Source organism: Phodopus roborovskii, unplaced genomic scaffold (genome assembly GCF_943737965.1).
Source record: "Phodopus roborovskii unplaced genomic scaffold, PHOROB, whole genome shotgun sequence".
NCBI lineage: Eukaryota > Metazoa > Chordata > Mammalia > Rodentia > Cricetidae > Phodopus > Phodopus roborovskii.
Window position 1 is genome coordinate 12,327,493 of NW_026126585.1, and position 26,159 is coordinate 12,353,651.

At 39.7% G+C, this 26,159-nt stretch overlaps 1 protein-coding gene across 1 annotated transcript in view; it reads right to left on the minus strand.

Annotated features, from left to right (window-relative positions):
• The window catches only part of Zranb3 (zinc finger RANBP2-type containing 3), a 134,621-nt gene that overhangs the window by 71,073 nt on the left and 37,389 nt on the right, over positions 1 to 26,159 (minus strand). Inside the window, 3 exon segments of the mRNA XM_051204011.1 lie at positions 4,266 to 4,351; positions 11,321 to 11,552; positions 15,213 to 15,391. Of these exon segments, the coding sequence (XP_051059968.1) occupies positions 4,266 to 4,351; positions 11,321 to 11,552; positions 15,213 to 15,391 (497 nt within the window).

Genomic DNA, 26,159 nt, shown 5'->3' on the forward strand with positions numbered 1-26,159 from the left:
GGCTCTTGACCATTCTCTAGTCCCTGTAAGAATACTTTTTGAATGAATGGATTAATTAAAAATCAAGTCAGAGGCAGTAGGTAGGATGAGATGACCTAATACACCAACTCCACATAGGATGATTCAAAATCACAAGTCTGTTGGAACTGAATTACAGACACTACGTTCTCACATCTCTTCAGCACCAACCTGACTTTCCAAGCACACACGCAGAATCCATCCTACAGCTTATTTAACTATTCCTCAAACATACCTTGAGTATTCAGTATACTAACTATCATTTCAGTCCCGAGCCATCTGCACATGGAACAGATAGTCCTGTATTTAGCCAAAGGAAGAACACCATAGGATACAGTGCTGAAGATATATGGAGGGAAACATGACCCTGACCATGCTGTAAATGGACAGAACACTTTGAGTACATGTTAGCAATCTGCATTTCCACTCTCAAGAAAATTCAGACAAGTAATCCTCCTAAGTAGTGGAAGTGGCATAGAATGTGATGTCCCACACTGAGGACTGAGCCCAGCATCTGTGCATGAGAAGCAAGCACAATCTCCCCAGCTCTCTTTAGGGTAATTTAAGCTTTAAGCACAACATAAGAAAGGACAGATGTCTTCCCAAGGCACATCTTTGTTTTTAGTTTCAGACAGTGTCTCACTATGTAGCCCGGCTGGCCTAGGATTCACTGTGCAGATCAGACTAGCCTCAAACTCAGAGATCCACTTGCTTCTGCCTGTCGAGGGCTGGTATTAAAGGCGTGCGCTATAACATCTGGCTCCAGAGCGCACACTAAGGAGAGTATGTGACAGAGCATGCTTGGCTGGATTAATCACATCTTCTTGTGATTACAGGAGTACTTATTAAGGTTGCCACTTCTGAAGTCTCCCATGTTGAGAGAAAAAGTCAAGAAAAATGAGGAGAAATACAAAAGAAATTAACAAGGTACAGGGTAAGTGATTTAACCCTGCAAATGCACAAGGGGACTAAGTGGGCTCTAAAACTTCCCTTGCTTGAACAATGTTTGTCAATTTATTCACTGTGCTTCCTTCTCCAAATCCTGTGTGTATATATATAGCTTTATCTAAATAGAATTTGGCAGAGTGACTAACATATGGCATTTGGGTAAGGGTATCCTGGTTGAGGAATCCCTTTTGCCTCTTAAATCAAATGGGGTATGTGGTATTTGGTTACTTACAACCTAAGTTCTTTCTTCTGATTAAATTTGCATTAACATGCTTCTTTAGGCTGTAACTCAGGAATTTAATAAGCTTTTTAAAGACAAAGTAACATTCTTTCTTGAGCATTTCACTTAACTTTATTTTGAATGCAGCATGACATTTCAAATATAAAATATGGGTCTGGGATGGAATAACGATCCACAATTTGCATTCTGTAAAATTATAGTGTGAAAATTACACCTTTCCAGAATAAAAATGTGATGGAAGAAAATATAGCCTCCCACAGCCTAACTTAAAATGTCAGGAAATGCCTTGATCTGAATCAAAGCTTATGGAACCGCAGAGCTTTCAAGGTAAAGAAATAAAGGATTAGAAAGACTTCTGAAATGGATGTAGAAGAAAACATCTTCAAAGGGCTACAGATGGCTCTTGCAGAGGACCTGAGTTCGGTTTCCAGCACCCATGCTGGATGGCTGAAACACCAGCTCCAGAGGATCTGACTCCCTATTCTGCCCCCCTGGGTACTTGTGTTAACATATGCATATACATATACATATACCCATCTACACACACACACACACACACACACACACACACACACACACAGAGTATTAACATATGCATATACCCATCTACACACACACACACACACACACACACACACAGAGTATTAACGTATGCATATACCCATCTACACACACACACACACACACACACACACACAGAGTATTAAAGTATGCATATACCCATCTACACACACACACACACACACACACACACAGAGTATTAAAGTATGCATATACCCATCTACACACACACACACACACACACACACACACACAGAGTATTAACATATGCATATACCCATCTACACACACACACAGAGTATTAAAGTATGCATATACCCATCTACACACACACACACACACACACACACACACACACACACACACACACACACACACAGAGTATTAAAGTATGCATATACCCATCTACACACACACACACACACACACACACACACACAGAGTATTAAAGTATGCATATACCCATCTACACACACACACACACACACACACACACAGAGTATTAACATATGCATATACCCATCTACACACACACACAGAGTATTAAAGTATGCATATACCCATCTACACACACACACACACACACACACACACACACACACACACACACAGAGTATTAAAGTATGCATATACCCATCTACACACACACACACACACACACACACACACACACACACACACACACAGAGTATTAAAGTATGCATATACCCATCTACACACACACACACACACACACACACACACACAGAGTATTAACATATGCATATACCCATCTACACACACACACAGAGTATTAAAGTATGCATATACCCATCTAACACACACACACACACACACACACACACACACACACACACACACACACAGAGTATTAAAGTATGCATATACCCATCTACACACACACACACACACACACACACACACAGAGTATTAAAGTATGCATATACCCATCTACACACACACACACACACACACACACACACACAGAGTATTAACATATGCATATACCCATTTACACACACACACACACTTGTATTAACATATGTATATACCCATTTACACACACACACACACACACATACACACACACACGTTACACACAATTAAAAAGGAAAGGAAAATGCCTTTGAGAATCAGAATGTTGGCCTTGAAATGACTTCATCTAGCAAGTAGAAAACAGAAGATAACCTTCACCATTGCACATTTCACAAGGGTGAAATATTTCTCTTTGGGATAGTTTGCATTAATAAGTGAGGTACATACCTCTGTTGTCATATGGAAAATACACTGACATAATCAAGAAACAGATAGTAGGTGGCTGGAGAGATGGCTCAGTAGTTAAGAGCACCGACTTTTCTTCCAGAGGACCCAGGTTCAATTCCAGCCCAACATAGCTGCTCACAACTGTCTCTAACCCCAGTTCCAGGGGAGCTGACCCCCTCACACAGGCAAAATACCAAGGATATAAAATAAAAAATAAATTTTAAGAGACAGTAGGACATACACGCTGATTAAATGTTTTGCCTGTTCTGGTTGCCCAATAGGAAATCTAGATACTAAATATCAAGTGAACAAACTTTGGCATGTGCAGTGTAGGAATCACCACTCAAGTGTTTTGTTTTTTGTTTCAATCAATACCTAGATTCATACCAAACAGACCTATCAGGGAACAACACAAATATCAGGAAGGGTCATGTATGGGAATCATCATTCTGTCTAAAAGGGACTGAGCCTCTGAATCAAGATGGTTTCCTAAAACAAAAGCATCACAGGCAAATAACAAGAGAGTGCAGGAAGGCTCCGGGACACTGACCAGTTTCCACATCTCTTCACTTCCGTGGTTTGAAACAGAGTGGCCCCAAAGGCTCATGCATTTGAATGTTGCATGCTCCGTTTGAGATTTCAAAAGCCCACACCAGGCCCCCACTAACTCTCTGCCCTCAGCTGCGGCTCAGATATGGATGTAAACTTTCAGCTTTTGCTCCAGCTCGGCGCCTTCCTGCCTGCTATCTCATCATGGACTCACGCTGAGACGGTAGCACGGCCCTAATTAAACGCTTTCTTCTATACGCTGCCTTGGTAATGGAGTCTCTCCACAGCAATAGAACTGTGACTGTGACATCACTGTCCCACCAAAACCTGCCTCATCTAAGCCTGACAGCCCAACACAGTCAAATGAATAGCAGGACAACACACCTCTAGGTAATACTCATCTCAAGAGTAGGTACATTGTCTTTCATCCTTGACAAGGACTCATTATGCAGACAAGTATGGCCTATAGCAGCTCTACTGCATGCTGGAATTAAAGGCATGTGCCACCACACCTAGCTATTTCTTTTACGTTATATGTAGGTCACCCATACAAGCTGTTGCTTACAGAAATTCTTTCACAGCTACAGCAGGTTTGAAAACCGCTGGGATAAGGAATGGCTAACAGTGTTTAATGTTTAGTTTTAAGCACGAGCAGATAAAGGCTTACGGAGAAAAATTATCCCACCTGATGTGTGCATTGCAGTATCTTTTAGCGTACTCGATCCAAGTCCCAAATTTTTGTGGGAAGAGAGCTTCAATCTGCATGAAAAGCTGTAACAATACAAATGTTCTTAATATATTGCAATATTTTCAAGGACGTTATTATGATGATAAAAGAAATTAATAAGAATAATAAGAAGTATAAAAAGCAAAGCTACTTCTTCCTCAAGGCCTTTCCTTTTTCATTACCCCCACCCCATCCATTCATCAGGGATAACAATTGTTTCTAAATGTAACAAATATACATATACATGTGTAGGTATATGTGTATATGTATGTATTTGTGTATATGTATATATATATATATATATATATATACATACACACACACACACACTTTTATATTTAAAAAGATTTCTCTCCATCCCCTGTATATATATAATTTATTCACATATAGGCAATCATAATATTATGGTAGAATGAAAATTTTACTACAAAATGTGTCTCAGATATTATTTTAATTTTAGGAAGTATACAAGCAAAGTACTATCATAATAAAGAACTTTCTAAATCTTGGAATCTCGGCTGAAGAGGGGGGCATGATTATTGCATACAGCTTAGTCAAGGAGGAAGCTATTACACACTCATAAACAAGGAGGCAGGGGTATTATATACAACTGAACAAGGAGATACGCTTAGTTAATCTTAGTAGGAGCAGTCTCTGTGGGAAAGCAGTCTTCTGGACATAAACATGCAAGAGGAGAAAGCGATGGTAGACATTTTCTGCACTCTGTCAGCATTTGCACTCAGAGCACAGGTAGGTTTTGCCATCCTTCTTAGCCTTGTTGGCTGTGCCACTATCATGGGGTAAAGGTATAGGTACTTGACATGGTAATGCCTATATCAAACAGTACGAACAAAACACATCCATTCAGGACCTCACTTACTCCCAACATAAAGGAGAATGTCAGAACAAAGGTCCCTTTGGGACTGAACAGCAGCTTAGAATGTTTCCATTATAATCAGCATACAATCTTCCAAGGTTTATCTTGTGAACAGAAAGTAAAGATTCAAAAAATAAACAAAAAAAAATTGGAAAGTTTACACCTTCCATATAGTGCTTCCTTGTGCATGTGGTTTGCCTGGAAAGAAAGCTCTATCTCTGATGCCCTAAATGTCACATATCATTAAAATCCTTATGGACTTCTGTGCCTTCTCTATGACTGCCTAGACTTGTAGTCCTTCAAGTCCCATCCGTAAGAATACAAACAAGTATAGGAAATTATTTTACAGACATTTCAATTATCTTCTTTCACTTTCAAACAATGATTTGTTTACTTGTTTTGAAGTGCTTGGGACAGAATACAAAACCTTACACAAGCCAAACTAAATAGAGCTGTATAAACTAGGGTTAAATATCACCATGAATTTGCTGTAAAGCAATTGATTTCCTATGTATTCTTTCTTTATTATCATCTCTTATAGGTCTGCTTGAAAAAAAATTAGTCAGGCATTCAATTAAGCACTGCATCTAGCATTCATAAAAGTAGGCCATTTTTTCTGAGCTTTTTTTGGTCTTGTTTTGTTTTTCGAGACAGGGTTTCTCTGTAGCTTTGGAGCCTATCCTGGCACTCACTCTGTAGACCAGGCTGGCTTCAAACTCACAGAGATCCACCTGCCTCTGGTTCCTGAGTGCTGGGGTTAAAGGTGTGTGCCACCACTGCCCAGTTCAGATTTTTTTTTCTGATTTTCTAAAGTGCCTACTCTTAAATTAAAATTACATTCTATAATTGCAACATAGTACTATACAACAGCAAAGAAATTCCTTTGTGATTTTCCTTTACATTAAATATATAATTTTAGAATGTAAATTTCCTAGAGGCAGTGATGATGGAGAACTCATATTCCTTAATTATCAGGTTATTTGATCATCTACCATACTACCAAGTATGTTTATGTTAAGAAATGGACTATAAATATAGAAGAGAACTTAACTACTACTTTGTTTCATTTTGTGTCCATGTATATATATGTCTAACCTACACTTTAATAAAGACATGCTTAGTTAAGGCTAAAAGTGAGTCCTTTTACTTGTCCTATCAGAATACAAAGAAATTGAGTGTGCATTTGCTTCACTTTTAAGACTTGCATAATTTATAGTTCAGATAAACATAAAAGTCCTTATTTTTATTTGTTCTTTGATACGATGCACACTGACTGCAGCTTCCCCTCCCTCCTCTCCTCCCAGACCTCCCCCACCTCCTCTCCCCCAGATCCACTCCCACCACCACCTACTCCCATAAAAGAGCATCAAACATCAAAGAAACACAGCACCACAAGGGACAATAATACTACGAACAAAACCTCACACGGAGGCTGGACAAGGCAACCCAGCAGGAGGAAAAGGGTCCCCAAAGCAGGCTAAAGCGCCAGAGACGGCCCCACCCCCACTGCTAGGAGTTGCCCTGCAAATGCCAAGCCAACAACTGTAACATGCATGCAGAGGGCCTGGTGCAGACCCATACAGGCTGTGGTTGTACTTCAGTCTGTGTGAGCTCCCACGATCCCGGCTTAGGTGATTCCCTCTCGTGGTGTTGTCCACCTCTCTGACTCCCATAATTCCTTCTCCTCTTCTGCAGGATTCTCCAAGCTCCTAAGGGAGGGACCCAACTTGGGCCCTCTCTTTACTTAATGTTTGGCTGTGGGTCTCTGCAGACTCTCCCATCAGCTGTGGAGGCAGCCTCTCTGATAACACCCGGACTAGACACTGATCTCTAGGTCTTACAACATCATTAGGATCTATCTATCTATCTATCTATCTATCTATCTATCTATCTATCTATCTATCTATCTATCTATCTATCTATCTATCTATCTGGCCAGTGTTCTGCCCTTGCTCTGGTCTCTAGGCTATGCAGCCTCCTGTTCCTGGTCACCCAGGCAGTGTTGGGCATGGGCTCCTTCTCATGGTGTGGTCCTCAAATTAGACCAGTCATTGCTTGGTTACTCCTATTAGATATGTTGCGAATTCTCTGCTTAGATCTGTACCCATTTTCTTAAACTGGATTGTTGGGTTGGCTGACATCTAGTGACTTGAGGTCTTTATATATTTCAGATATTAGCCCTCTGTTAGATGTGGAATTGGTAAAAATCATTTCCCATTTGGTAGCCAGTGCTTTGTCAGACAGACAGTATCCTTTACCTGGAAGAAGCTTTTCAGTTTCATCAGGTCCCATTAATTGTCGATCTTAGTGCCTGAGCTATTGGTGTTCTGTTCAGGAAGTGGTCTCCTGTGCCAATGCATTTAAGGCTGCTCCCAATTTCTCTTCTATCAGGGTCAGAGTATTTGGTTTTGTGTTAAGGTCTTTGATCTATTTGAAGCTGAGTTTTGTGCAGGGGATAAATATGAATCTATTTGCATTCTTCTATGTCTTAGTTGAGTTTCTCTTCCTGTGATGAGACACCATGACCACAACTCTTATAAGGAAACATTTAATTGGGTTGGCTCACTTACAGTTCAGAGGTTCAGTCCATTATCATTGTGGCAGGGAGCATAGCATGGCAGCAGGCAGGCAGACATGGTGCTAGAGAAGTAGCTGAGAGTCTCTCCTCTCGCTGGCAACAGGAAATGGTCTAGCATACTGGGCAGCATCTAAAGGAAATCTTCCTCAAACAAGGTCATACCTACTCCAACAAAGCCACATCTCTTTAATAGTGCCACTCCTGAGCTTATGGGGCCAATGACATTCTAACTGCCGAATTCAACATGCTGATGCCCAGTTCGATCAGCACCACTTGTTGAAGATGATTTCTTTTATTCCACAGTGTATCTATGGCTTCTTTATAAAAAAATCACAGTTGTATTAATTTACTTATGGGTCTTTGATTCAATTCCATTGGTCAATGTAACTATTTTGATGACAATATATAGTTTTTATTACTATAGCTCTATAGTACAGCTTGAAATTAGGGATGGTGATACTTCTGGATATTCTATTATTGTTCAGGTTTGTTTTAGTTATTCGGGAGTTTTTTTTTTTTTATATTTAGTTGAGTATTGTTCTTTATAGGTCTGTAAAGAGTTGGTTGGAATTTTAGTGAGGATTGTGTTAAATCTATAGCTTGCTTTTGGTAGGATGGCCATTTTTACTATGTAAATCCTATCAATCCATGAACATGGGGTCCCCTCCCAAGATGGGAGAAGGGGGGTGAGGTTGGGGATAGAGTGTGGGATGCAAACAGAGTCTGGGGGTGGTCCATGAGCAGGTGGCCTACTTGGATTTCTGGTGGCTGCAGTGACCTCTTGCTACATGGGGGGTAGGGATGGATGGGGAGTGGGGGGGTATCTCTCCCTAAGCTCAATAATAAAGAACTTTTAAAGGGCTGAATAACTATCTATTATTGTGTATATAAGATAAAATCTTTAAACATATCCCTCATATTGAATTAACAGGCTATTTTTATCTTTTATGCAATGTTAATACTTTCATATTATTATATTTGTGTGTATGTAAGCTACACATGAGTACCTGTAAGTATGAGTTTTCTTGTCCGGCAGGTCACACGGCCCTTGAGCCCCAAATGAACACGAAGACGCTGTATTAATTGTGAAATTGTTGACAGATGACTAGGGCTTCTTATTGGCTAGCTCTGTCTCATTATTAACCCATTTCTATCAATCTATGTATTGCCACGAGATTGTGGCTTCCCTGATAATGCCCAGTATGGTGTTACTTCTCTGGCAGCATCGTGACTCTGGCGGGCTCCTATCTGCCTTTCCCAGAATCCTCCTCCTCTGGTGGCCCTGCCTATCCTTCTTGCCTGGCCACTAGTCACACAGTGCTTTATTCATTAACCAGTAAGAGAAACATATGTGCAGAAAGGTAACCCCCATCAAGTACCTATCGGTCATCTACCTATGTATCCATCCATTCATATATACATTTGTTTGTTTGAAATGGGGTATTTATGTATTTATGCTGGCCTCAAAATTTAATCCTCCTGCTTGGGCTTCCTGAATGCTGGACCCCCAAGCTTATTGGCATTCTTATTGGATGAATTTGACATGGTGTTAGGGGTTAGTCCCGACTGATATAGGCAAGCTCTGTATCGCTAGGTTTACTCTCTGGCCCAAGCAGAATGCTTTCCCTTTTCTTTTGGCGCATATCTCAGTGTGTGGTGTGCATGCTCGCGTGGAAGCTCGAGGCTAACGTTAACCAGTGTCTTCTTCAATCATTCTGCCCCTTATGAACTGAGACAGAGTCTCTCACTGAATCTGGAACTTGCCTTTCTGCTGGGCTAGCCAGCCAGCTTGCCTCCTTTTCCCACACTGGAATTACAGTCTGCTGTCCCGCCTGCCTGACTTTATATGGGGCCCTGGGGACTGAACTCTGGACCTCAGATTTGTGCAGTAAGCACTGTACCTGCTAAGCTGTCTTTCCAGCCTACATATATGATTTTTAAAAATTATCTAGGTTGAGCATTTTGGCCAGTAGCATTATTAAGTTTTTTCATTTCACAGCTCTAATAGGCCGCACATGATAATATTTTATTACCATTTTAATAGGCTCTTTAACATAATAGCTTTACTGATATTAATATACCATAAACTTCACTTTTCAAGTATGACTTTTAGCACAGTCACAAAAGCTATACATCAGTCACTGCTATTTACACAACACTGTTACCATCCTAAAAAGAAACCCATCTCCAATAGCAGTCAAAACCCCTTCCCTTCCCACCTGATCCTGGCCAGCATTAAGCTTTTTTCTTCTTTCATAAGTTTTTATTCCTGGTATTTCATATAAAAAGAATCAACCACAGAATAGACTTCTGCGGGATGTACCTGTGTTAACATGAAATAAAGAGCTCCAAACAACAACCCAACTTCCCAGCTGGAAAGTGTGGAGACAAAGCTAAATGAGAAGGCAAGCACTGAAGGAAAAACACTCTAAGCACTTTGATGAAAATAAATAGAGGAGAAAATTGGCAAGCCCAAGTTGGTTCTTCGAACAATCGATAACACAGACTCAACTTTAGTTAAGCTAGCCAATAAAACAAAAGCCTTCAAAAATTAGCAGTACATAAGGAGATACAACACCAATCATAGAGATATGAAGTATTAGAGAATGATACTATGAACAACTACTTGCCAGTATGGTCGGAACTAAAGGAGGCTGAGGAAGACACTCTGAACATGGCTATGTTCCTAGCCTAAGTTCCTCTGGTCTAGCTTGTCTCCACATTCCAAGTGTAGCTACTGAAGGCAAAAACAGCTATAGACAAGCTCTGCAATGAGTATAAAACAACTATTTGGAGCTCACTGGCCAGCTAGCCCAGCAAAATTATGGAGCTCTGGGCTCCGTGTGAGATCCCACTTCAGAACATAAAGTGGAGAGCAGTTGAGAAAGCTACCAGGTGACATCGTGACATCAAACGCTGGCCTTCACATGTGCAGGAGGGCCCCCACCTCCTTCCCTCCCTCCCTCCCTCTCTCTCACACACAGCACACAACATATACCTTTACACACACACAGTAGATTAAATGTCAATTCTAAGATATTTTTACATAAACTAGATATAGAAAGATACATCCTCCCCCCCCCCCCCGAAACAGATGCAACTAGCATTACAAATAAACACTAAATAAAGAGATTTTATAATTGGGTGTGGCAGGGCACACCTTGAATGCTGGCACTCAGGGGACTGAAGGAGGCTGATCACTATGAGTCTGGCCCAGCCTGGTCTACTACATAGCATATTTCAAGAGCCAGAGATACATAACAAGACCTCAGGTCAAAGCAAACAAATAACAACAAAACAACAACAATAAAAAAGGAAAATAAAGTAACAAAGGAAAAAAGAAAACTGTTTTATGCATCCCTGTAAGTACGGCTAAGACATGAATAAATAGGTTTTTAAAAACCCAGTTATAATAAAAAAAAAAAATAGTGTTTAATCACTAATAGTATCTTGGAATTTCCCAAGGTATTTGAAGCATCTGACTTGAAAGGAAAACTCATCAAGTAGAAGATAGATTTAGTTTTTCCCATTACACTTAAAGCAGAGAAATCCTGGTACCTCCTCAGGCCTTCCCAGAGCGGGGGTTCCTGTAAGAAGAATGGCTCGCCTGGCTCTCTGTACCAGGGGCAGGAGAAGCTTGCTGCGGGCGGCAGTTCTGGACTTCATGTAGTGCGATTCGTCTACTATCACGACTTGGAAGTTCTGGCTGCTCAGCGCATTGATCAAAGTCTCTGCATCGGTGGTTATGAGACCATAGCCTAGAACTGTCACTCTGCTGGTTGATATTCTCCTAGAAAAAAAAATCCACCTGCTTAAAAAAAAACATCTCTATCTCAGCAATGAATCTATCACAAACAAAACAACACTCCTGGTGAGAAAAAGAGAAGAGAGAGGGGAGGAAAGAGAAGAGAGAGAGAGAGAGAGAGAGAGAGAGAGAGAGAGAGAGGGAGGGAGGGAGAGGGAGAGGGACAGAGAAAGGAGAGAGGAAAGGGAGAGAGAGGAAAGGGAGAGGGAGAGAGAAAGGGAGGGAGAGAGAGAGGGAGAGAGAGAGAGAGAGAGAGAGAGAGAGAAGAAAGAAATAAGAAATGGCCCTACTGCTAAACCTCAACTATTTACATTATTTAGATTTTACAATTCTCCAATACATTAAGCCAAGATGTACAATTCTGTTCAAGTGGTTTTTGAAAGATTTAAGAACTAGAAAGCCACATTTCACTAGGATAAGAATGTTACTTTATGACAATGGTTTCTTCCATGCATTCATTTTTCAACCTGGGTGCCGTTGGTATTTTGTCAGAGCGACACCTGACAGAGATGCCCACTGCACACCCAGTCTTTGCAATCTCATCTAACATGGCTCTCAGGGACTGTGGTGCTGGTGTGATGGAGGAGGACCCTCCCCTTAGACATAGGGCCACCACGCTAAAACAAAGTGACTCTCTGAGCTTTGGTCTCTATAATACCCACCTCTGCAAATGTCTTTAACCACTATTACAAATGTATTCCTATGCACATTTTCTTACTATGTCTGACACCAGGGAGGAAAGGAAATGTGTTTTATTCATCTTTGTACACATGGTATTTGCTCCTAGTGTAGAATGAAGTAATGAGACAAGCTCATGAACACTAAAAGGTACCAACTTTTCATTTTCTATTATCACTAACAATACACGGTTTTACCTGCCACTTTCATATTCTGTGCATGTATGCATGTATATACATGTGTGGGTGGGAAAGAATGTGCTTGTTTATATACATACAGACGCCAGAGGTTGATATGAAGTATCCTCCTGCATCACTCTCCAATTATCCAATATCCAAAGTATCTTGCTGAACTTAGAGCTCTCCAAATTGGCTAGTCTAGATAGCCAGCTTGCCCTGGGGTCCCTTGTCTTTTCTCTACAACTCACGGACTGGGATTACTGGCAGGCTAGCATGCCAGTCCAGCTTTTATGTCAGATTCCTTGTCTCCATCTCTCTGGTGCAGGGAATGAAGGGAGGTCATCATGCCACCCACCATTTATACTGGAGCTGGGGACTAGAAGTGCTTTACCCTCACAGCCACCTCCCCACCCCATTTTCTGTCCTCCCGGGAAGAAGAGCCTGCATTAGAAAAGTATGGGCTTAGTATTACGAGCTAACTAAGATATACTGTGAGGAATAATATCCACCGGACAATGGTGTTGTAGGTAACTGCAGCCGTCTTGGTGGCTTCTATTCTTACATGTTAGGACTGGGTGATAGCTCAGCAACAGGTGGTACCAGGAGTAATCTCTATATACAGTAACACTGACACAGGTTGGTACGTACCCAAAACTGTTTCTCTACAGATCTAGATGATACCAAGTAACTTTTATGCCCTTGGTTAACACCTTCCAAAAATGTATACTCCTGGATTCGTGGCCCTATCTAACACACCCAAATATTATATAAACAAAAGCCATGACCACTATTTAATCACAAGAGTGTGTGCCTCCTAAATAATAATGAAAAGTAGATCATCTAATGCCAAAAAAGATGACAAAGAATAGATTTTAAGGAAACGTCAATATAGACATTTAAATTAAGGTAAGAAAGCCTTAAGAATTCAAAATTCTCTAAATTTGTGTCTTTTCAATTTTATGAAGTTTTTCTGGAGAAGTAACCAATTAATAAGAATTGTCTATATTTTATTATAGTAATGCAAATAGGGCCTAAATTTTCTTGGATTCATATATATATGAACACTAATGAATTAGGGCTCCAAGGTTAAAAGAAGGAAAACATCCTATATCAATGTTGTTTGCTTCCTTCTTCTCCATGCAAGCCAAAGTTATCCCTATAAACACTATTTATATTCATAGTGTTAGATATACATTTCAGAGCAATATTACCAAGAATGATCTAAGAACTAATAGATAGGCATGCCTTTAATCCCTGCACTTGGGAGGCAGAGGCAGGCGGATCTCTGTGAGTTCGAGGCCAGCCTGGTCTATAATAGCTAGTTCTAGGACAGGCTCCAAAGCCACAGAAAAACCCTGTCTTGAAAAACCAAAAAAAAAAAAAAAAAAAAAAAACCAACAAACTCAAAAAGAACTAACATTTATTTCTGGTAAAGGTGTCACTTAAGTGCTAATTCTGTGTCATCCATCTGATGGGGGTTGTCTTTCTGAATTTTTACTTATTGGTTGATGAATAAAACACTGTTGGCCAATAGGGCAGCAAGGCAGGTGGGTCTAGGAGAAGAGGAGAATTCTGGGAGGTGTAGGCAGAGGAGTCATCATGTGATTCTGGGAAGAGAGGACACGAGTCAGGCCTTCTCAGGTAAGATAAGACCATGAAGAAATACATAGATTAGTAGATATGAGTTAATAATTCCAATAAGAAGCCCTAGTCATCGGCTTGTACAGTTTCATAATTAATATAGCATCTGTGTGTTCATTTGGAGCTGATGCTATGGGACCAGGCTGGCGGGAAGAACCATCTGCAACATCCATCTCCCAGACAGGGTTTCTGTATGTAGCCCTGGCTATCCTGGAACTCACTTCATAGACCAGGCTAGCCTTGAATGGATAGATCTGTCTGCCCTGCCTCCGGACTGCTTGGATTAAAGGCATGCACCACCTACCCAGCATTCTGAGCCTTTGAAAACAAGATAGTTTGCATCATTCAACTATAGATATACAATACAATAACTTATATTCAAATAAATTGACTTAGTCCAGTGGCAACAAAATAAAATGGAAAACAAATGAAAACTAGAAAATTATGATACATTTTTTAGATCAAGGAGTATAATTACAATTGAGCAAATGTTTTCAAGGTATAAAATATCAAAATTATAAGTTAACCCTCCAAAAAACCAAACCTGTTAAAATTGAGTCATACATAAAACTGGAAAGCAAACCATGTCAAGATTGTTGATAAAGTTCACACAGCATCAGGTCAGTCTTGAAAAACTGATGGAATTATTTTTGAACCTTAAACTTATTCGTTTAAAGTATATTTAAGACATATAGAAATAAATACATCTATAAAAGTATACATATTTTACATTTCCTCTGAGAGTATACCATAGGTATTGGGTTTTAGGTAAATAATATTTTAAAATGGAAAACAAAGCTCCCCACATCACCTTCTTTTGATGTTAGCAGGTGATATTTCATTCAAAGCATGAATACAATGTATCAGGCTCTGAATTTGATCATTAGTACCAAAAAATCCAAAGCAAACCAAAATACTGTGTGGACTAAATGCAAATAAAACACTTTTTTAGGGGGTGGGGTCTTTCTTTTTTCCTTAAACAGGTCTCTCTATGTGGTACTGGCTGTCCTGGAACTTGTTCTGCAGACCAGGCTGTCATGGAACTCATCTATCTGCCTGCCTCCACCTCCTGAATGCTAGGATCGAAGGTCTCGCCACCACTACGTGTGGCCATATTTTTTCTTTGAGACAAACAAGTTCTTCTTACCCGATGTCAGTTTTGCTCATGATAATATTTATTTCTTCTGGCTCTAGCTCTGGGATCCACTTTTCTAGCTCTTCCGTCCAAGGGTACCTCAGCGATGAAGGGACAACTATCAGGAGAGGCCATTCCTCTTTGTAGAAGTACGCAACTGCAATTGCCTGGATTGTCTTCCCTAGCCCCATCTAAACAGAAATTTAAAAAAGTGCATGTTACAAATAAAGCCTATGTCCTGAAAGAAAACATCAAATACTAAAAAGTGTTACATCAAGGATTTTATTATATCAACTGGAATAGTTAGTTAAAAGTTCAAGATTACTAGGAACTTGAAGAGTCATTAAAGAAATTATACTATTTTAAAGATTATTTGTGATTAGAGGCAGATGAATTATATTGATTTCGTTTGTAGTTTTTTTTTTCCTTTTTTGAGAACACAACAATAAGTGCATTCATTACCCTCCCTAGCAGAAGATCATGTTACTTAAAGTTGAAATAACTATGAATCATACATGTTGTCCAAAGAAAAAGTAAGCTAGAGAAGTTGAATTATTTAAACCACAGCTAAGTGATACAAAATTAGGATGAAGTTCCCAGTCTGTGGTGTCTTTTTCCTTTGACCTTTTCCATTTTCCTTCTCCATGCCACGCCTAAATGCAGTGTAATTTCCCCTCAGCAGCATGCCTTCTGATGCAGGACTGGGATGGGCAGATTCTGCAGTGCATCTGTTTTCTAAAGATAGTCTTGTGTTTGTTCTCTCAACATGGGGATTTGGCTGGGGCTTGTAGGAGTATGGAAGCAGAATCAGCATTCCAAAGTATGCTGGAAGTAAAATTTTAATTAATCTTATTTCTATATAATCCTAGGGCCCTTAGACAGGAATTGCTACTTAAGGTCCCATATAGCAAGACTACAGTCTGACCGCATTAGGTGTATATTAAAGGTAATAAATCTGCAACATATGTTTGTTTCTCCTTCAACTATTTTACTCTCACACATAATAATTAAAAACTAAAAAAGAGAGCACACACAAAACAAAAACAAAAGCAAGTTGATTCTCCCATCTGGGTAAATTCTACCACAGTGGTTCTTACATTTACAAAGAAGAAATGATTATGGTAAACGGTTGTGAAGAAAAAGACTAATAGACATAGGCTTTAACATATAAATGATTTTACTTTTTAGTTTGTGTGCATTGATGTTTGCCTGCGTGAGGGTGTGAGATCCCCTGGAACTGAAGTTACAGGCATGTACGAGCTGCCGTGTGGGTGCTGGGAATTGAACCCAGGTCCTCTGGAAGAGCAGCCAGCGCTCTTAATCACTGAGCCATCTTTCCAGCCCCCTGTATATTTTCTCTTTATTTAGTGCTATTAAGAACAAGAATCTTGGTTAGCTCACTCAGGATAGTTGTTTCCAGCTCCAATCATTTACCTGTGACTTTTACAACTTCATTTTTCTTAACAGCCAAATAACATTCCGATAGTATAACCCAGATACAGAAAGACAAACACTATAGACATGTATGTTTCATTTGGAAAAAGAGGGCAGGAATCCAGTAAAGGACAATGGGGAGGAGCTCTCAAGGGAGAGGAGAGAGATGGCTGGGTTACAAAGGGGAGAAGATTACCCTGAGCTACAACAATGACTTCCCTGGCAAGACATGGCCACTAGTACAATAATGGCACAAATTTTACAGAAGTAACCAAACACAAGATAGAGCTCATATTTGGGACTATTTTAGGATTCAAAAAACCTGTAATTAGATAGGTCATAGACTCCAAGACAGAACCTAGTACTACTGATATTCAAAATGGACATAGTATTAAACCAACTCCTAATGACTTACACTCATAGATTGGTACAGCTGTTAACCCTTGATCAGAGAAGCTTCTTCTTTTTTAAACTAGGACCCAGTGTTCAAAGAGAAGTTTCTTTTTGTGTTAACAAAGGGACCCACAAATGGTCAATGGACAGACAATAAGAGACTTGGGAGTACTTGGCATTAAATAGGGCATCTACATCATACCCTTCCCCAAAAGGCTCAGGGACCCTCCAGGAAGAGGAGAGGAGGAAAACTCTATTGATTACAATGAAAATTTTGAACACAGTAGTGCAGTTACATTTATAGGTATTCATAAGACCTGTGCCAACTCAAGCCAGATTCCAGCATGGGAGAACAGGAGAGCTCACCCATGGCTGAGAAAGGGTTGGCAATTGATAGCTGATGCTCCAGGGCAGGCCTCATGCCCAAAATTATTTGGGCAACATAATTTGACTCCATAGGCTTAAAAAAGAAAAAAGGCTGGAAGTTGGGTGGGTGTGGACAGCTATTGTAGGACTTGGGGGGGGCTGAATATAATCAAATTATACTGAATAAAATTCTCAAAGAATATATATATATATATATATATATATATATATATACATACATAAATTCAGTGGGTAGAACTTGTCTATATGAAGTGATGGGTTCGATTCTCGCTGCCGAATAAAATGGGTATGGTGAAATAACCCTGTAATATACATTTATGAGCTAGAGGAACAGAGTTTCTAAGATACACAGAAGGTTCAAATTGAGCCCAACCTATAGATGACCCTGCCTCAAAAACAAAACAAACAAGCCACCCAGACAAAAATGAACAAGAAAACCAATGGGAATGATTGAATTAAAGTTACATTTATAGCAACCAATCTCCTACATTAATGAGAAAATTAGTGTGATCTGTTTAAGAGAATGTTCTTTTATAAGAAAAAGATCACAGGGGATGGAATTTAGGAAGTAATGTTTGTGACCTAGGACATCGCCACTGCCACAGGCATTATCTGATTGCCCTAGTGAATGGAGTTGACAAAGCAGAGATGAGCAAGGTGTTTGCTGTTCTAAATGGGTGGCACAAAAGCTTTAATGCCACTCTGCTTCAGGCCACGTGACAGAACCCAGATCCCTTTGAGCCAATTGAGGGAACTCAAGTGTAACTACTTTTAAAACAGATTTACATGACCCCACCTGGATGGCATTGCCCTACATGTGGAATTGTAGGAGGATGGGAGGGGAGGGTGGTCAGGGTGCATGTGATGGGGAGAGAGGGTAAGAGGGAGGGAGAACTGGGATTGACATGTAAAAAAAAAAAAAAAAAACAGAGGGAAGATCAAGCTGAAGATCAAAATGTCTGACCTAATCTTTTAAGGCTAAAATTGAGGTAGCAGGCACAGTGGTACAGGCTGAAGCAGGAAGGCTCTTCATTTAAAATATCCTGGTCTATCTTGCAATTTCAAAGCCAGCCTGGGTTACAAAGGCAGTCCCATCTCTAGGACAGGGAATATTTGTTCTAGAAAAAAAAATTGCTAACAGGAAGATGATGGTATGTGACTATGATTTGCTGTTGTTGTTAGATACAAATTTTTCAATCACGGCCTTAGAAATCAGAATATTGAGGAGAATTTAAAACAGCATAATACTCAAGGCAATGAATGACACACATCCTTTTGGTATACGGGAAGGTAGCTCAAAGCTTTTGGCTTTATCGAAGTCTCAGTTTGTTAAAATGGATTTCTCCAGTGTTTCTTCACTTAAGACTAAATCACTGTTAAGAACCGAAGCTGCCTCAATGATAATACGGATGTCTACATAAGAATTAAATAGAATATATGAACTTTAACAGTACCTCTTATCAGTATTTTCAAAATAGTAAATCATCATTTACTTTGGAAGAATAATTTCAGATTTTCTATTAAAATTAAAAAGAAAATCAAATAGCGATCTCAATCTGGAACTTTAGTTTCAATTTATTATGCTGTGATTGCTTTCATATAGAAATTTTTAAACACAGGCAATGCCAGCTACTGAGGACCTTTTGAATTTGGATAAAAAATTCAAGTTTTAGAGTTAAAAGCAGCTAGCACCTTTTTAGTGTGGAAATGGGGGAGAGAGGTTATTTTTAAACCGGATGTCCTATTTGTCCTGGAAGAGGCTCCCTGGGGAAAACACTTTTATATTTTGGTTGTGAGCCTAGCCTTTAATGTTCCAGCCCTTGGGAAGCCACTTTAAGTAAGCAGGTTTAAAAATCTTGAGACTTAAAGAAACCCGCAGAGGGAAATGTAAGACTTAAAGTCTATTTTTAAAAATTAATTTTTTTGTTTATTTTCAAGTGTGTAGCACTGGCTGTCTTCTGAAAACTTATTCTGTAGACCAGACTGGCCTCGAACTCAAGAGATCTGCCTGTCACTGCCTCCTGAGTGCTGGGATTAAAGGTGTGCATGCACCCACTAGGCTATTATTTATTATTTTAAGGCGCATATGTTTTAGTAGAACTATGTCTTTGTGAGTTTACTGTTGAATAACTAACGTTAATTTTAGGTGGTACATGTGAAAATCACTTTTCTTAGAACTTGTGTGTCTCCTAGAAGACCTGCAGGGAACCACACCCACAGGATACATTCACGTCCCATCTCTTTTTCTCAGTACTGAAGAGCCACTGAGGCCACACTTCAGGAAATCTATGGACACTGCACTGCTGGTTAACTCACCCTTTGGCAGGGGCAGGCCTTCTCTTTAAAGAGAAACCATTGACTAAAAAAGGCAAGGCCAGGGGCTGGAGACATGGCTCAGAGGTTAACTCAGAGCTCCTGAGTTCAATTCCCAGCAACCACATGGTGGCTCACAATCATCTGTAATGAGATATAGTGCCCTCTTCTGGCATGGAAGCATACATGCAGACAAAATACTGTATACATGATAAATAATTAAAAAAAAAAAAAAAAAAAAAGGCAAGGGCTGTGCTGGGTTAGCTGGGAAGAATAAAAACGCCTACTCCCCCCACCCCTTTCCAAAAGCACTGTCTTTGGTTGGTTGATGAAAGGTCTCAAATACCTACAGTAATTTCTGTGGGGCCGTGCAAAGCAGAGAGAAGGCAATAGGAAGGCCATTTCTACTATTATTATTTAATAATCTAATTTTAGTTTCATTGGTATTTTGCCTGCTTGAGGGTGTCAGATGGCCTGGGGCTGAAGTCACAAACAGGTGTGACCTGTCATGTGGGTACTGGGAAATGAACCTGGGTCCTTCGGAAGAGAAGCCAGTGCTCTTAACTGCCGAATCATCTCTCCAGTTTCCCAGAAAGGCCATTTTAAAGGTCTGTGAACAGAACAAAACTGTCTGAGGAGGAGTCATTTCTCAGAGTAGTCAGATGTTAAGCTTTTATAGGATGACATTCCTACCTCAAGTTTCTAGAAAGCTTTTATTAAAGCCCCTTTAAAAATGGGATAAAAAGATAGGCATGGATAGACAAAGACAGACATGCATACATAAATAACAGACAGGATGAAATTATTCATGTCTTTTCAGCTCTTCTGTAGCTGTGAAATTCCTTCTAAATAAACGACTGGAAAGCTCAAAGCCTAGAAGGCACCGTGAGCTGTACTTAGAGGAGGGGCAAGGGCTCTGTTCTATCACGAGTGGCCAAGAAGAAAGAACACTAAGCTATGTCAGACACTGATCAGAGGAAAAGCCTCCAAACTCTTTCAGAAGTATTGTAAAAGTATTTTAGTAATGCTGATACTAAGGCAAGAAAAGCGGCATAAAAGACAGAGATAAATTCTGTATGTAGGCATCGGTAAACACGTTTTCTAAGCATTGGTAAAAACATTTAAGGTAGACTATTAGGATACAGAATTCAGTAAAACGTTAAAAAATACCCTGACTGTGGGTGTCTTTTATAGGAATGCCCCCCTTGTCATGCGTTTGAATGGTTGGTCCATAAGGTCACTCTTAGGGAGCCATAGCCTTGATAGAGTAGGTGTGGCCTTGATGGAGGAAGTGTGTCACTGTGGGGGAGGCCTTTGAGGGCTCAGATGCTCAGGCCCAGGCTCAGTGGCACACGGTTCTTTTCTTAGGACTTGTGGATCAAGATGTAGAACTCTCGGGTCCTTCTCCAGCACACGTCTGCCTGCGTGCTGCCAGGCTTTTTGGCCATGACGACAATGGGCTAAATAAAGCTCTGAAATTGTTAAGCCAGCCCCAATTAAAGGTTTTTCTTTCTAAGAGTTGTCATGGTCATGGTGTCTTCACAGTAAAAAAAAAAAAAATCTTAACTAAGACACTGACCAAGAGTTCTAGTTCAAGAACTGTTCAACACAAGAGAATCAATGCATCATATTAGTAGCGAAAAGGAAGTGTGTGTGTGTGTGTGTGTGTGTGTGTGTGTGTGTGTGTGTGTGTGTGCCACAAGTATGTGGGTACCTTTAGGTCACAAGAGGGTGTCAAATCCCCCTAAAACAGTGGTTCTCAACCTTTCCAAATGCTGAGACCCTTTAATACAGTTCCTCATGTTGTGGTGATGCTCCACCATAACATTATTTTGTTGCTACTTCATAACTGATTTTGATACTGTTATGAATTGTATCTGATATATCTGATATGCAACCCCAAAGGGGTTGTGACCCACAGGTTGATAACCACTGTGGCTATGAGTCACCTGATGTGAATGCTAGGCACCAAAACGGAATCCTCTGGAAAAGGAAGACGTGCGCTCTTCACAGCTGCTAAGCTGTCTCTCCGGCTCCCATTTGATAATCTTTAAATGTTGAACAGGCAACTTGCGAAATTTAATTTTCATTCCTAAAATTTTACAAAGCTCTTAAATTTCCAAGCAGTGGTGGCACACGCTTTTAATCCTAGCACTTGGGAGGCAGAGGCAGCCTCTGTGAGTTCAAGGCCAGCCTGGTCTACAGAGTGAGTTCCAAGACAGCAAAACTACACAGAGACACCCTGTCTCAAAAAACCAAACCAAACCAAACCAAAAGTCCTCTTAAATTGCTAACTATTACTAAGAAGAAAATCTATTCATATGAAGAAAAAGTATGTATCTTAACCAAAAATAATGGGGACCCTAAAGGAAGACTTATAAGAATGGTGATGAGGCTGTATTTTGGAGGTCAGTAATAATTAAACAAAATAAAATCTAGGAAACAAAGAGCAGACAAAGAGCATTTGATTATTAACAATCATAGACCAGTTCAGCTAGAGATTGTATAAAAGATCAAATGCACAGTACTATGAATAATCACAGTATGATGTGTTATATTCTTTTTGATGTGGCAACACTATAATTAATTTGAACCTAACATCAGGATTAGGAATAAAGTATGTCATACTGAAATTCAGATCAGTCTTTTAAAATAACATTTTTTTATGATTATATATAATGATACATACAATTATGGCAGAATGAAGTAAATAAAATTGAAAGTTATTTTTGCTTTCCAAACAAGAAGTCAAATGCAAGTTAATCAAATGTTTAGAGAGACAAAATGTTTCCAAGGCTCTTAGGGTGCCTGTAGCTGAATAAGTACTTGGACTCATCTGTCAGTTCGTGTGTTGATACATAGCAATCAGTTTAGAACCCAAAACGATCTTGAAATTTCAATTGGGAAAGTTTTGAAAATTTAGATTAGGAAATGTCTAAGATTCACTATGCATATTCAGAACTAAGATCCATTAAAAAAAATGAGACACACACTCCACCACCACCGAAGTGAAAAAGGAGGCCTTGATTAAAGAGAAAGCATTAAGTGGTAGGAGAGATGACTTAGTGGGTTATCTGGCACTTTCTGGCCTCTCCATGGGGACTTGCACATACATGTGCAGTGCATACCCTAACATACAGATACACAATGAAAAGTTTTCTTTCTTTTTTTTTAAAAAATTATAGAAAAAGGATGGAAAGAAAGGCAAGAATTAGCTGGGTGTAGTAGCACATGCCTTTAATCCCTGCACTTGGGAGGTAGAAGCAGACAGATCTCTGTGAGTTCAAGGCCAGCCTGGGCTACAGTGTGATATCCTGCTTACCCCCACCTCCCCCAAAATAAACCAAACCAAACAAACAAAACACAAAGCATAAGGAAAAATATTACAAATTGGTTTGCATAAATGGTTACAAGTTAGCTTACAAGTTGCCTAGCATGCAGGAAGCCCTCTGCTCTACTGGTGGGTAACCCCAGTGAGCTGCATGTGTCTGTAAGGGTGAAAGTATAAAGGAGGCCAGGAAACCCAAGGCTCAAATGAGAAACGAGGGTCGTCAAAGAAGTCAGGCTGTAAAATCGACTTCCTCATCCTAACACAAGGTTATCAAATATTATAAGTAGTAACATTTCCCACTTGAATGGCTAAGGCTGAATAAGGAAACAGACAAGAACTGGACACCAATAGAAAAGAAAGCGAAAAGCTTTTGAGATGCCAGTTAAAATTAGATTTCATACACTCAGAGCATATTTGCACAGTATTTTGTTTGTTTTGTTTTGCCTCAAAGTAAACCATGCCAAAGCAGATTTTTGGGGGCCCAAACAGGATAGTTTTCTTCTTTATGAATACATAAGAGAATAGGAATAGGTTACTTTGGTGTTAGTTTTTAACTATCAACCTAACACAGATTAGCATCCCAGAGTCCTATCCAGGAAACTGTTTAGAACGGGTTGACTGTAGCAAGTCTGAAGGGTAGCATGCCTTGCTTATTGACATGGGAAGATTCGGCTCACTGGGGGTAAGGAGTATCGTTCTTTGGGTATGTATGCATTTAGTGTTCTCTGCCCTTGGGTATGTATGCATTTAGTGCTCTCTGCCCTTAGCTGTGAGCACAACGTAACTGGGTGCTTTGGCTCCTCCCACTTTCAGTTCTGTTATGATACATTGTAAACTGCAACTCTAGGCTGAAATAAATCTTTCTCTCCTAAATGGCTTTTTTTTTGGGGGGGGGGGTCAGGGCATTTTGTCACAGCAAAGGAATAATCACATCTGTGTTAGACACAATCATAGGCAGTTTCTCCTCTAATGCCAAGTCATCATGAATTCATCATGAGTCTTGAAATCTATCTGGTTTCTGATATTTTCCTTGGGGAGGAACACCCCACTATTTTCCCAATATTACTTAATAGATTATTAAATAACTTCTCTCTTCTTTAATAGGATCAATAATGGTTTCAAGTTTCCTAAACAACTCTAAGTGGAGGATTGGCCCAAAAGTGCAGTCTATTGATCCTTACTGAATTAACTCAAATTGATCTATAAAAGTAAACAAGATATATCAAAATTATAAGGTCATTGAGTCTTTTCAACTCTTAACTGTGAAATTACTTCCAAACAAATGACTGGGAAGCAAAGAAGCTAGCCACAGTACTCATTTATAAAATATTATCCACGTCAAAAAAAAGAGAGAGAGAGATACTGTTTTTAGGGAACCAGTTGAATAGAACAAAGAAATACACCTGAACTTTAAAAGAACATGTTACATAAGAAAATCTTCCTAAGAAATAAATTTCAACTCGGTTTAAATAAATGTTACTTGAAAAGTGTTAGCAACTGTAATACACATCAGGAATAGTTTTCAGCCTGCTGGAACCATATCCTGAGTCCCAAGACTCTGAGCCACAGAGTGAGGCTGTCTCAAAAAAACAAAGAACGAGGGGAGGGCTGGAAGGGGAAAGGGAAGGGAGGAAGGGAGGAAGAGAAGGAAGGCATGCAGGGAGAAAGGGTTTTCAAAGACAACTCCGTTAAATACTAAGTTCAGGGCAAGCCTGGGATATCTGAGAACCTAATCTCAGAATATTAAAAAAAAAATAAATAAATTCATACTGTGTCATAAACTAGTAAGAGTTATGAAAAGATTGAAATAAAAAGTAATAAATGATAGGAGTTAGTGCTAAACTTAAACCGATAACTAATTCAAGCTCTGAGTTAATAATATATTATGAATTAAACTGAAATGTAGCTGTGGCGCATGGCTTTGATCCCAGCACTCGGGAGGCAGAGGCAGGTGGATCTCTGTGAGTTCGAGGCCAGCCTGGTCTACAGAGTGAATGACAGGACAGCCAGGGCTTCATAGTGAGCAACTATCAGAAAAACAAAACAAAACAAATGCAGATCTCAAACAAGTATGCTAGGGTGACAGGGACACTTAGCAGCCAGGGTTCCTCATGCACCTACTCCACTACTGCTTATTATTGATGGGTTTAGGACGAATGCCACTAAGATAAAAGACTCGTGGTATTTTGACTCATAGCTCACTTAGGGAAGAAAATAGAATAGAAAAATAAATAACAGACACGGAGCTTAAAGCAGCCAAAGAGATTAAATAAGACGTCTCATGTACGTCAATAGCCGAAAACCCTAAGTAATAAGAAAAATCACATCATACTGTGTACAGTGCAGAAAGAAGCAGGAACATACCAAAAATCATATGGAAAACTCATTGCAAAATTATGGTCAAAAAAGTATTAAAAGACTGTTGTAAAAATTTCGACTATTTGTTGTGATTTGAAGTAGGTTCTCCCACTCAAAAGACATGATAAAGTCCTAACCTTAGAACAGCAGGATTTGACCTGAATTGGAAATATATTTGTTGCAGATGTGCAGTAATTAGTTAAGTTGACTTCACCCTAGGGGTGAGTCCTTAATTCTAAATGGTTAATTAGGATTTGTGTAGGAGAAGACACATAGACAGGCAGAGAGAGCAACTTATGAAGACGGAGTTAGCAAATAAAGTGATAACATCTGCAAGCCAAGAAACGCCAGGCACCCAGCCCTTCCATACAGGTCCTCCCTGGGCACTCTGAAAAGCTCAGCCAGACTGACACCTATCTTAGGTTGTACCCTCACAATCAAACCACACTGACTTCGGACTTCTAACCTCCAGAATGCTGACATAATACAGGTTTAAAATTACTCATTCAGTAATACTTTATTATACCAGTGATAGGAAACTGATACACCATGAAATACAGCAATTTCTTGACTTCCATTCAACCCCTGCAAAAACCCTGATGCCCATAGGATAACCTGAAGGGACCCATTACACCCATAATTTGAGGCTACACCCATAATTATTAAACCCTAGAAGAACCAAGATGTTGCTTCACTGGGATAAACAGAAAAAAATTCTCGGGGACTAGAGAGATAGGTCAAAA